At 40.4% G+C, this 14,041-nt stretch overlaps 1 protein-coding gene across 3 annotated transcripts in view; it reads left to right on the top strand.

Moving 5' to 3' along the window:
- The window catches only part of ect2 (epithelial cell transforming 2), a 46,405-nt gene extending 34,721 nt beyond the window's left edge, over window positions 1-11,684 (top strand). For 2 of the 3 annotated variants that reach the window (XM_078410955.1, XM_078410953.1), the window contains exons 21-25: window positions 5,622-5,776; window positions 6,708-6,815; window positions 8,446-8,589; window positions 9,653-9,821; window positions 10,438-11,684. In XM_078410955.1, coding sequence (XP_078267081.1) covers window positions 5,622-5,776; window positions 6,708-6,815; window positions 8,446-8,589; window positions 9,653-9,821; window positions 10,438-10,481 — 620 coding nt within the window. In that variant the 3' untranslated portion in view covers window positions 10,482-11,684. The remainder of the gene's footprint in view (window positions 1-5,621; window positions 5,777-6,707; window positions 6,816-8,445; window positions 8,590-9,652; window positions 9,822-10,437) is intronic. The other variant, XM_078410954.1, reaches the window with a different exon arrangement.
- Window positions 11,685-14,041: the final 2,357 nt, after the last annotated feature.

The raw sequence follows: 14,041 nt of genomic DNA, 5'->3' as shown, positions 1-14,041 counted from the left end.
TTTAATTGGAGGAATGGGTGACGTTTCAGGTCGAGACCCTTCTTCAGACTGATGTCAGGGGGGGGGGGGGCGGGACAAAGAAAGGATATAGGTGGAGACAGGAAGACAGTGCGAGAACTGGGAAGGGGGAGGGGAAGAGAGGGATAGAGGAGCTATCTAAAGTTAGAGGTAAATGTTTATACCGCTGGACTGTAAGCTGCCCAGGTGAAATATGAGGTGCTGTTCCTCCAATTTGTGGTGGGCCTCACTATGACACTAGGAGGCCCATGACAGAAAGGTCAGACTGGGAGGGGGAATTGAAGTGCTGAGCCACCGGGAGATCAGGTTGGTTAAGGCGGACTGAGCGAAGGTGTTGAGCGAAACGATCACCAAGCCTGCGTTTGGTCTCACCGATGTAGAGAATTTGACATCTAGAGCAGCGGATACAATAGATGAGGTTGGAGGAGGTGCAGGTGAACCTCTGTCTCACCTGGAAAGACTGGGTCCTTGGATGGAGTTGAGGGGGGAGGTAAAGGGACAGGTGTTGCATGGGGAAAGTACCTGGGGAGGGGGTGGTTTGGGTAGGAAGGGACGAGTGGACCAGGGAGTTACGGAGGGAACGGTCTCTGTGGAAAGCAGAAAGGGGAAGATGTTGGATCCTGGAGGTGACGGAAATGTTGGAAGATAATTTGTTGTATACGCTAGCTGATGGGGTGGAAGGTGAGGACAAGGGGGACTCTATCTGTGTTACGAATCAGGGGGGAGGGGGAGCAAGAGCGGACCTGCGGGATATAGAGGAGGCCCTAGTGAGAGCCTCATCTACAATGGAAGAGTGGAAGCCCCGTTTCCTAAAGAATGAGGACATCTCTGATGCCCTAGTGTGAAACACCTCATCCTGGGCGCAGATGCGGCGTAGACGGAGGAATTGGGAGTAGGGGATATACTTTTTGCAGGAGACAGGGTGGGAAGAAGTGTAGCCCAGATAGCTGTGGGAGTCAGTGGGTTTGTAGTAGTTTAAATAGGAACTAGACCACTGTTGGGGCCCAAACCTCTCCTGCATTGGTGCAGCACCCTCCCCTCATCCCTCTCCCCCCCACCCTTTTTCCCACCCTCATCCCCTCCCTCCACTCTTCCCCTGCCCCCACTCCACCCCCCTCAACCCCCCTTATCCTCCCTCTCTAGGAGATAGATTCAAACTTAAAAATTTGAATAACTAAAAATATAACACCGATTTCAATGAAACTTCTTCCATTAGCACCAAAGGAACGACGGTGAGTAAGGTGGGCCTAACATTGTTGCACTATTGTGTACCGTTTTGGCTGTAGTTCAGGAACAAACAAACAAACAAATGAGACTTTTAGTGTATAGATGTCAGTGAACACTCTTAACGTACTTCCACTGATGGATGGTAGAAAGCATCCTAACATGTTGCATCATGGCCATCAGTTATTAAAGATGTGATAGCATCACATTTGGAAAGTGGTGAAATCATCGGACAAAGTCAGCATGGATTTACAAAAGGCAAATCATGTCTGACGAATCTTATAGAATTTTTCGAGGATGTAACTAGTAGAGTGGATAAGGGAGAACCAGTCGATGTGTTATATCTGGACTTTCAGAAGGCCTTCGACAAGGTCCCACATAGGAGATTGGTGTACAAAACTTAAAGCACATGGTATTGAGGGTTCGGTGTTGAGGTGGATAGAAAATTGGTTGGCGGACAGGAAGCAAAGAGTAGGAATAAACGGGTCCTTTTCGGAATGGCAGGCAGTGACTAGTGGGGTACCGCAAGGCTCAGTGCTGGGACCCCAGTTATTTACAGTGTATATTAATGATTTGGACGAGGGAATTGAATGCAACATCTCTAAGTTTGCGGATGACACGAAGCTGGGTGGCAGTGTTAGCTGCGAGGAGGATGCTAGGAGGCTGCAGAGTGACTTGGATAGATTAGGCGAGTGGGCAAATGCATGGCAGATGCAATATAATGTGGATAAATGTGAGGTTATCCACTTTGGCGGCAAGAACAGGAAAGCAGAGTATTTCCTGAATGGTGACCGATTAGGAGAAGGGGAGATGCAACGTGACCTGGGTGTCATGGTGCACTAGTCATTGAAAGCAAGCGTGCAGGTGCAGCAGGCAGTGAAGAAAGCGAATGGTATGTTGGCATTCATAGCAAGAGGATTTGAGTTTAGGAGCAGTGAGGTTCTACTGCAGTTGTACAGGGCATTGGTGAGACCGCACCTGGAGTATTGTGTGCAGTTTTGGTCTCCTAATCTGAGGAAAGACGTTCTTGCCTTAGAGGGAGTACAGAGAAGGTTCACCAGATTGATCCCTGGGACGGCGGGACTTTCATATGAAGAAAGACTGAATAGACCAGGCTTGTACTCGCTGGAATTTAGAAGACTGAGGGGGGATCTTATAGAAACATATAAAATTCTTAAGGGGTTGGAGAAGCTAGATGCGGGAAGATTGTTCCCGATGTTGGGGGAGTCCAGAACCAGGGGTCACAGTTTAAGGATAAGGGGGAAGTCTTTTAGGACCAAGATGAGAAAATATTTCTTCACACAGAGTGGTGAGTCTGTGGAATTCTCTGCCACAGAAGGTAGTTGAGGCCAGTTCATTGGCTATATTTAAGAGGGAGTTAGATGTGCCCTTGTGGCTAAAGGGATCAGGGGGTATGGAGAGAAGGCAGGTACAGGTTACTGAGCTGGATGATCAGCCATGATCATATTGAATGGCGGTGCAGGCTCGAAGGGCCGAATGGCCTACTCCTGCACCTATTTTCTATGTCTATGGCAATTCCATAAGGAATTCCGTTCCGTATAGGAATGCAAGAGGCTGCAGTGAACTCAGGCCAGTAAACCACAGCACGTCGCCCCGAACCCCACTATTGATAGCATCTACATGAAGCGTAGCCTCAAGAAGGTGGCATCTATCGTCTAGGATTCTACTGCACGAGCTGTGCCCTCTTGCTGCTACCATTGAAGCCTGATGTCCCACACCACCAGTTTCGGGCACAGTTGCTTTCCTACAACCATCGGGGTCTTGAACCAACCTGCTAATCCTACCTAGATTATAGAACACCATGGATCTTCTCTGATGCTACCATGGACTTGTTTTCTAACAGTGTATTTTTCCACTGATGTTTTATCTTTGCATTTGTTTAATCTTTTCCTTTGTGTAATTTATTTGTGTTTGTTGGTTGAGTCTACTTGCCAGTGATGCTCCTCTGACAACCTTTTTACTGAGTGAATAGTACATTCCTGCAACAAGCTGCCAGATGAAGCCATAGAAGCAGATATAGCTTCTTTCAAAAGACATTTTGACAGATGGATAGTAAGGATTTGGTGATATATGGAGCAAATGGGACTGGCCCAGTATGCCTACTTGGTCGGCATGGAAATAATGGGCCGAAGGGAATATTTGCATTTCGTTTAGCTGTGACAATGGATTTGTTAGCAATTTTTCAGTAGTGGGATGTATCTTTGATGTTACAGCAAGAGCGATACCATAGAACCACTTGCTGAGAGCATCAGGTCCCACCCAGGCATATACGGATACAATACTAAACATACGAACAAAATTTCCCTCTATGCAGATGATGTACTATTATACATCACTAGCCCCCGAACTAGTACCCCAAATTTACTATCCATTATAGACCAATTCGGCATCTTCTCTGGCTACAGAATTATTTGGAATAAAAGCAAAATTATGCCAATAAACGAACAAGACATTACCCGGCTCCAACAGTTCCCTTTTAGAATTGTTACCGATAAACTCAGATATCTCGGAGTTTACGTTACCAGGAAATATTCCCTCCTGTTTAAAACAAATTTCCCTCCATTAATTACAAAACTTCATACTTGTATTCAATTTTGGAAAACACTGCCTATTTCCCTCCTTGGCAGATTGAATGCCTTAAAGATGATTTTTCTCCTGCAGCTTTTATATTTATTTCAGACAATACCGATACATCTTCCCAAATCTTTCATTCCATTGTTTCAAATCTTTCATTCCAAAAATTGATTCCATTGTTACTAACTTTATATGGGACTACAAAAGTCACCGAATACATAAACAGCACTTGTGCAAATCCAAAGAGAATGGAGGACTAGCTTTACCCAATTTTCTTTCTTATTACTGGGCAACGAATATTAAAACCATAATCTTCTGGTTGGATGTTTCATACCAACAGGCCAATTGGCTAAAAATGGAAAGAGAAGATTGTTTGCCTTGTTCCATAGGCTCGATTGTCCTGTCTCCAATAACCCAGAATAAGTCAATGTGCAATCATAACCCTATAATTCATGGTACTATTCGTATCTGGAAACAGTTGAAGTTCAGCCTTAAATTGAGAGACATGTCTCTCCTCCTTATTGCAAATAACCCCTCATTTAAACCCTCTATTTTAGACGGTGTCTTCACCCAATGGAAGAACAAATGAATTAATACTGTGGGAGACCTATACTGGAAGGGGACTTTTTCCTCCTTCCAAGAGTTGCGGGTGAAATACGATTTGAATACGAATAATTTTTCAGATATCTTCAGGTTAGGGACTATGTGAAAACATACATGCAAGACTACAACACTGCAAGTCCAGACAAACTTGACGAATGTTTGAATAGACATGCAAATGCAGAGAAGTTGATATCCTGCATTTACAATGTTCTTCAAAACATCAACGCCCCATCATCTGAGGTTTACAGGCATGCATGGGAAGATGAGATGGGTCAACACATTTCCAATGATACATGGGACGAAAGCTTACAACATATCCATACTTGCTCCTTAAATGCCAGACATTGCCTGATACAGTTCAAAGTGCTGTACAGGTTATACTATTCAAAAACCAAACTGAACAACATTTTCCCCAGTGCTTCTCCTCTTTGCGATAAGTGTCAATGCCAAGAAGCCACTTTAGTCCATAGTTTCGTACTATGTACAGAAATAGAACGTTTTTGGACAGAAATATTCAACGTTTTCTCCAATATACTGAAAATCCCATTAGAGCCAGACTCAAAACTGATAATACTGGGAATATCAGAAGCATGTAGTACATTGACTGGTTTTCAGCGACGCTTTGTCGGCTATGGACTAATATTAGCAAAATAACTCGTACTAAAATTCTGGAAAAGTGTTGAAGTTCCTCCAGTGAATATGTGGATTACAGAAATGACGGACACATTACATTTCGAGAGAATTAGGTTTATCTCAAATGACAAACTGAAGCAATTTTTAAAAATGTGGTCACCTTTTATTGATTTTCTGGAACAATACAATATTTGAACACAATTCAACATCACTCATTGGGCATGGGTGGGTTGTCGGGTACATCTCCCCTTTTTCCTTTTTTATTTCTCTTTTCCTTTCTTTCCGTTTTTAATTAAATGCCCTGTTTGAAAAGTGTTAAAATTGAAGCTGTTTATAAAGCTACAAAATTGTCATGTTTTTTTTCACACAAATGCTTCCAATAAAACAAAAATAATAATAATAAAAAACTTGATGGGTAATGCAAATACTAGTGAACTACGCTTATAAAATACTAGCCTTGAGTGGTTTACAACTGTTAATTGAAGAACATCTTTTTGATTAATGATGCTTATAAATTTGTGATACATTAATTCATGATTATATGACAGATTGCCGCAGTGCCTTTGCCTTGCTGGTACGACCTCCAACAGAACAATCAAATCTACTGTTCAGTTTCCAATTAATTGTGGAAGAGCACAAGAAGGATGACTGGTTGAAGTTGATTAGTCGACATGTGGCTAATACCATTTGTAAAGCAGATGCAGTAAGTTGTGCAAGACGTTGAATAATATATTTTGTGTAAAGTAGGGGGGAAATTATGTATCTTTTGTGTTGGGCACACGAACACGCATACATGGAAGATGATTACCAGCTAACCTTCAAGCACATTGTTATTATTTTAGTTAAATTAATTCCCTACTACCCCACCTTCTATTACTCCAAAGTACTTTACTTTTTTCTGAGTAAACATTTATTTGTCAAGCTGATTGTAATCTTGTCAAATTCTTTATTCCTTTCCATATAATTTAAGTGTTTGTACCCTTAATTTATAATCTCTTATACTCGTTTTAAGCTCATGTTCTGAACCTTGCTATTTCCTATGACCTTATTACTTGTGTAGACACCACAAAATGCTGGAGTAACTCAGCGGGTCAGGCAGCATCTCAGGAGAGAAGGAATGGGTAATGTTTCGGGTTGAGACCCTTCTTCAGACTGATGTCAGGAGGGGCGGGACAAAGAAAGGATATAGGTGGAGACAGGAAGACAGTGGGATAACTGGGAAGGGGAAGGGGAAAAGAGGGACAGAGGAGCTATCTAAAGTTAGAGAAGTCAATGTTCATACCGCTGGGCTGTAAGCTGCCCAAGTGAAATATGAGGTGCTGTTCCTCCAATTTGCGGTGTGCCGCACTATGACACTGGAGGCCCATGACAAAGGTCAGAATGGGAGGGGGAGTTGAAGTGCTGAACCACCGGGAGATCAGGCTGGTTAAGGCGGACTGAGCGAAATGATCGCCGAGCCTGCGTTTGGTCTCACCGATGTAGAGAAGTTGACATCTGGAACACAATCATTTCCACTCTTCACAAAACACATTGATTCCTTAACCTATACATCTCTAATTTCCTTTTCAACATTTGCTCGTATTGCATCATTATTTACTTACATACCTGATTTAATTGATTTTTTTTAATCCTAGGAAAATATTATTTTTAATACCGACCCAGAGATTTTGGAAGTCAATACAAAAGATATGGACAGCACATTAAGCAAAGCATCAAGAGCATTTAAGAAGACATCAAAGAAGGTATGTCATTGATGTGATGTGTTTCAACCTGAGCAGAATTATGTCAGACTGGTAGTTTTCAATCTCAAATCTAGAAGTGTACTGCTGAGCTATTGATTTCAAACAGGTCCCTTTCAATTTGGGTTAGTTTAACCCAATTGAGTTAACAGAGGAATGAGTGCAAAGAAGATTTACGAAGATTTCGCCGGGATTTGAGGGCCTGAGAGGGTGATCTTATAGAGGTGTACAAGATCATGAGAATAGAGGGTGAATGCATATTTTACTCAGAGTAGGGAATCAAGAACCAGAGGTGAGAGAACAAATAGGAACCTAAGGGGTGTTTTTTCCACATAGGTGATGGGTATATAGAACCAGCTGCCAGAGGAGGTAGTTCAGGAGGGTACTATAACAACAATTAAAGATATTTAGATAGCTACGTAAATAAGAGGTTTTGAGTGATGTGGGTAGGTGGAACTAGTGTAGATAGAACATCTTGGGTGGCATGGGCAAGTTGGTCCTAAGGTTTTATTTCTGTGCTCCATTATTCTATGACTAAATGAGTATTATAATATTGGATTGATCCATTTCTGAAATGGTAAATTAACATATTGAGAATAAGACTTCAGAAGTGCTGTATCCATAATATTAATAGCAAATTCCCCAATTTCCTTTGCAATATTCAAACCCTTTTAAGTAAGATTTTTTGTAAATTTGTCTTTCTTTTCAGTTATTTTGTGTGCTATCCTACTTTCCCCACCGTGCTCTAAAACAAAACAAGTAGTTCTAAGTATTTCACAACTTGATTGCAAAAATGAACTTCAGTTACAAGGGGATCACATGAATATAGTGAATCATCTTTATTAGTTTGTAACAGGTCAAAAAATTATTTTTCATGCTTTTGAATCGTGTGTTAAGTTTCATTGCAAATCTTTATCTGTACCCAACCCTGCTGCTGAAACCTTTATAGTATGGTATCTCAGCTGCACGGAGGCAGAGAGGAAAGCTCTTCAGCGGGTAGTCCATAGAGCTCAGAGGACCATCGGAACACAGCTACCAGCCTTGGAGGGCATCTACAACACACGATGCCTCAGAAAAGCCACCAGCATCCACAAAGACTCTTCACACCCCTGCAACAGTCTGTTTGAAATTCTACCATCGGGCAGACGCTACAAGGCCTTCTACGCCCGCACCTCCAGACTCAGGAACAGCTTCATCCCCAGGGCCATAGCTGCTATGAACCGGTCCTGCTGAGCCGGATGGTCACATCGCACAGTGATCCGGCACAGATCTACTTGCACTTTATTCTGTTTTAAAACTGTTACAATTTGTTTCATTGGGTTGTTTAAATTAATACTGACTAGCTAATTAATTTATTGCATCGTAAGGGAGGCGCATTCCCAATCTCGTTGTACTCCTGTACAATGACAATAAAGATATATTGCCACCAGATATCTACTCTATTCCCACCTTCCCAAACTGCCTCTCTCCTCTTCTTGTTGGACCATCATCTATTCATTCAGCTGGTGTCTCCTTTAAATGTTTCCTTTATAGTTAAACAGTTATTTCTTAACTCTACTACTGTTTAGTGATTATTTCTATCACAATTAATTTCATTGAAATGCATATCCAATGGTGTCATTTGTTTCCCTAGGTTACAAGAGCATTCTCATTTACTAAAACGCCAAAGAGAGTTCTGCAGCAAGCTCTCATGGCTCACAGTACTCCAGATACAAAGAGCCCAAAAGGGAATGGAGCACACTTGGGTAGCCGATGTACCAGCACCACTTCATTAACGGTAAGTACAAATGTACATATTTGGTTTTGAATCGTAACTAGCCGTTTTACATTACAATTGTGTTATGAATAAGTGTTTTTTTCTCAACTGTTTTATAACAATTAACAGGCAGTTAAATAAATTGATGTAAACCAGTTTGTCATCTTATTTTCAGATTCTGCACTTTAATTTATCATCTACAGATGTTTTTGCTTTTATTTTAAGAATAAATCAAATCTATTTTAAAAAAGCACATTGGTTTTTAAAACTTCATAGTTAAATACTTCTAAATCTTCCGTTTTGTCATTAAATTCATACTTTCCACATATTCACCCATGTGCCAGTGGATGTGCTGCTCATTTAGAAGAAAGTGGTCCAACTCTGGAATTTGGTCCCTGAACACCATTACCAGACTGCCGTGCAATCAAAATAGAATTAAAATTGAACTGCTGCAAATCAGTGGTTCAGCTAAACAACTATGCATTATCAACGCTTGATATTTACTTTTGATTTGAAAACTGGCAATTTAATTTATAATCTGTTTAACTAGTTGTCTACTCAAAATGAATTTATTTTAGTACTTAGCAAAACTGATCACCATGCTTTGAAATAATCTCTGCTGCCTTTCATTTTTCACCCCAAATATTTTGTAAGTTTTTGTCTTTTTGGAGTTTTCTCTCTGGGATCATTATTTCTATGTTTAAATAAGGGTTCTGGTTTGTGCCCCTTTTTGTTTTAAACCCATTTCCTTTCTCCCACGCGTACTCTCTTCACTTGTTCATTCTGTAACGGACAATTCCCCCTCTTTAAACCATCTTGTAGCCTAGCTGATAAGCTCCCATTGCATTATATTGAAAAGTTCCATCACCTATATGTAATAGTGGTTGCTAATATGATCCATTGAATTGATGTTTGTCATGAGGTCATTTCAAATATTAGCTATTTTAGGGTAGAAAATACTACTATGTAGGCCACGTGCTTATTTCCCACATTGGCTTTTCACTTGAAGCACCTCCATTTTTGTACATTATACATTTCCTTGCCTTATCTGCTTACTGTAATGTAGTGGTCTTCCTATATTTAGATTTCTTGTTCTTCATCCACACTTGCTGGTCTCAGTGACTCAGTGATGTCGGCAAACAATATAACTGTACAGCGCTCCAACTCACTAGATGGTGCACCTATTGGCCGTAGACCTCGAAATATACTGCATCCATCCTCGTCAAGACAGCCCCGTTTCTATCTTATGGACAGTGAGTCTTGCTGTAGTTTCACCATTTTTTTTTAACCTCCACAACTCACCCAATTAAGTCATCTCTAATATTAAAGTTACTGATAAATTATATTGGTGCTCATCTTATTTAATATAGATAAACTGTTTAAAGTGGTACCAAGACCATTCTTTCCTTTCATTTTGTGTTTATTGCCTGGGAATTGATGGGTTCAAAATGACACAGTGGTTCTAGATTTTCTGTTAATGTGGGTAAGAATTGCTATCACAAACACTAACTTTTTCACTTGTCAGTTATGGGTGTTGCTAATTTGGGCCAACAAAAACTATTCTGTGCATCACGAAGACCTCTGCATAGCTGTGCAAGCTGTTGGAGGAATTTTCACTGGTGCCGTGAGTTCTGCTCTTCCAAGTTGAAGTTGGGTAAAAAGGAATGTCACTATAATCCTTGTGTCGAGCAAATAATTTTATCATGTAAAATATGTAACTGCATATTACATTTATTGGAGGAGTTGTCATGGAGGGCCTGCTTCTGTGCTGTATGACTCTGACTCTTAGTATTGGGGTGGTGTGAGCCTCTTGAATTTTTTGTCATTATATTAGAGAAATGTCAACTGACTTTTTTTTCTTGTATCCAGGCTATGCAGTCACCTTCATTAGTGAGTCTACCAGCAATGTTTGAAAAAAGGTACCATACATTCAGTCGATCAACAACTCATCTGATCTAGAATCTGTATTTTGATGGAATTCTGATCAATTGCAATCATTGATATTTGAACTGATATAGTAAATGGAACGTCAAATAATATGAAGGCTGCATTGTTTTAAAGAAGGATAGCACTAATAACTCCACAAACTTTGTTTACAGTGAATCTGGAAATTGTTTCGCTGGCTGTATGTACACAGTAATTGAACGATTTATTTTGTTAGCTTTTTTTCCTGTTTCAGTCTGTACATTTTTGTCCAAGTTTATTTATTTCTTGCCTTTCGTTGCCTTTTTAACAAAACACTAGTCTTTTTATGCACTGAATTAAACTGACATGCTCCTGTTTGGTGAAGAGAGGCCATTTTAACCTAACATTGGGTAAATAATGGCACAATTAGGTGGGAAATGGATCGGGTGGAAAACTGACCAATATAATTTCCATTGAACAAGATGTAAAATCGGTAAGAAACCTGATCCAATCGGTCTGTTAACTTGCATTCTCTATCATTGGGCATTTAATTGCAATCCATCATCTCTGGGACACAGCATTTTTTTTTACAAAACCTAAATGTTAGCAACTCACAAGGAATGTTTACTTTAAACAATACCTTCAAATTGCTTTTCTCCATTAAACTGGAATAATTCATGGGAAAGAAATTTAACCCTTGGTATTTAGCCAGTATTAAGATTGTCTTTTGAATTGCTGAAGTTGATGACAATCATCTGGATTTTCCCAAAGTTTAAAAATTGAGTTCACTGAGATTATGATTTTAATTGTAATTGTATAAAACATTATTTACTCAATTATAAGGGATGATTCCAAGGTTATAATCTTAACTTTTCTGGTGTGCTCCATTTATTAAAAACTAAGCTACATTTCCTATAAACATTTATCTTGCATCTGTTAAACAATGACCTTCCGTGCAGAGTTAACAGTGCTATGGTGTTTATGTGACTATTTCTATGCCTTGAATATTATTAGATGTTCATATTAAGGATTGCTCATTATGGGCACTTTCCTTTGTACTATGTTTTTCTCGGGGTTAGGGGAGGAAAAATCTGTCTTGTTTGTTCTACATGTCTATCAACCGTTTAAGTATTCTCTGCAAAATAATCTAAGCTGCTAAATGAAGGATATATTGATTTTTTGTAGATAACTAGGAGACTGTACAGTTTCATTTACACCTAGATACAAATAAACTTGTTTTTAGAAATAAGTCAGTTGTTCAATGGTGAATTATTCAAGAGTTGATGATCTTGAGTCTGTTTAGCTTTTCAAGTTCAGGGAACAATCAACCCACGTTCAAGACTGATTTATTGGATTTAATTTATGGTAAAGAATATTACTTAGATTCTAGGGGTAGAAATGACTGTGGCTGACAAGGGAAGTCAAGGACAGTATAAAACTAAAAGAAGGCGAATAACATAGCAAAGATTAGTGGGAAGTCAGAGGTTTGGGAATCTTAAAGAACAACAGAAGGTAACTAAAAAGGAAGTATGGGGAGAAAAGATGAAATATGAAGGTAAGCCAACCAATAATATAAAAGAGGATCGCAAGAGTTTCTTCAGTGAAATAAAGAGTAAGAAAGAGGCAGGCGTGGAAGTTGGACCTCTGGAGAATGATGCAGGAGAAGTGATAATGGGGAATAAAGAAATGGCAGGGGAGTTCAATAACTTTTTTGCATCAGTCTTCACAGTGGAAGACACCAGCAACGTGCCTGAAATTCAAGAGTCAGGAGGTGGAAGTTAGTGGTGTGGCTATTACTAGGGAAAAGGTGCTTGGGAAGCTGAAAGGGCTGAAGGTGGATATGTCACTTGGACCAGATGGACTGCACCCTAGGGTTCTGAAAGAGGTGGCTTTAGAGATTGTGGAGGCATTGTCAGTGGGAATCATTAGAGGTAAGAGAGGTCCCAGATGATTGGAAAATTACCAATATTACCCCACTGCACAAGGGAGCAAAGCAAAATAGTGGGAACAATATACCAGTTAGTCTAAGTTCGGTGGTTGATAAGATTTTAGAGTCCATTATAAAGGATGAGGTTACGGAGTAGTTAATAGATCACGATAAAATAGGCCAAAATCAGCATGGCTTTGTGAATGGAAGATCTTGCTTGACAAATTTGCTGGAATTCTTTGAAGTAAATAGCAGGACAAACAAAGAAGAGTCAGTAGATGTTGTTCACTTAGATTTTCAGAAAGTCTTTGATAAGGTGCCACACATTAGGCTGCTAAGGAAGATGAGAGCCCACGGTATCAAAGGGCAGATACTATCATGGACAGCAGGTTGGCTGGATGGTAGATGACAGAGTGGCAATAAAGGGGGCTTTTTCTGGTTGTCTGCCAGTGACTAGCGGAGTTCCGCAGGGATCAGTGCTAGGTCCACTACTCTTCACGTTGTACATTAATGATTTGGACGAGGGGATTGAAGGCTTTGTGGCCAATTTTGCCGATGATACAAAAATAGGCGGGAGGGCAGGCAGTGTAGAGAAATCGGGGACTCTGCAGAAGGACTTGGACAGTTGGGAGAGCGAGCAGAGAAGTGCCAGATGGAATATAGTGTAGTAAAGTGTGGACTCATGCATTTTGGTAGGAATAAAGGTGTAGACTATTTTCTAAATGGGGAGAGAATCCAAAAATCGGAGGTGCAAAGAGAATTGGGAGTGCTGGTACAGAATTTGCATAAAGATAATCAGGGGCAAGTCGAATAGGTAGTAAAGAAAGCAAACTCAATGCTAACATTTATTTCTTGAGAGCTTGTATACTAAACAGGGATGTAATGCTGAGGCTTTATAAGGTGCTGGTGAGGCCGCATTTGGAATATTGGGAGCAATCTTGGGCACCATATCTGAGGAAGGATGTGCTGGTTCTGGAGAGGGTCCAGAGAAGGTTTACAAGAATGATTCCAGAAATGAGTAGGTTAACCTATGATGAGCATTTGTCGGCACTGAGCCTGTACTTGCTGTAGTTTAGAAGAATGAGGGGGGGGGGGGGGGGGGGGACACGCATCTCATTTAAACGTACAGAACAGTGAAAGGCTTGGATGGAGTGGATATTTCCAGTAGTGGGAGAGTCTAGGACTAGAGGTCATAGCTTCAGAATTAAAGGACGTTCTTTTAAGAATGAAATGAAGAATTTATTTAGTCAGAGGGTGGTGAATCTGGAATTCAGGCTGTGGAGGCCAAGTCAGTGGATATTTTTACGGCAGAGATAGATAGATTCTTGATTAGTACAGGTATGTCAGAGGTTATGAGGAGAAGGCGGGATGATGGGATTAGATTGGAGAGATAGATCGGCCATGATTGAATGGAGGAGTAGACTTGATGGGCCTAATTCTACTATCACTTATGCCCTACTTTTGAATTAAAATGTATCTTTTAGGTAATAGTGAGGGATGGAATAGCAGAATATACTACTCAAACAACTCTACTATAAAGAAGACAGACACAAAATGCTGGAGTAACTTCGCGGGACAGGCAGCATCTCTGAAGAGAATGGGTGACGTTTTGGGTCGAGACCCTTCTTCAGACCAATTCCT

This window comes from Rhinoraja longicauda, chromosome 13, assembly GCF_053455715.1.
Source record: "Rhinoraja longicauda isolate Sanriku21f chromosome 13, sRhiLon1.1, whole genome shotgun sequence".
NCBI lineage: Eukaryota > Metazoa > Chordata > Chondrichthyes > Rajiformes > Arhynchobatidae > Rhinoraja > Rhinoraja longicauda.
Note: the sequence above shows the minus strand (reverse complement) of the source record. Positions and strands in the feature narration are given on the sequence as shown.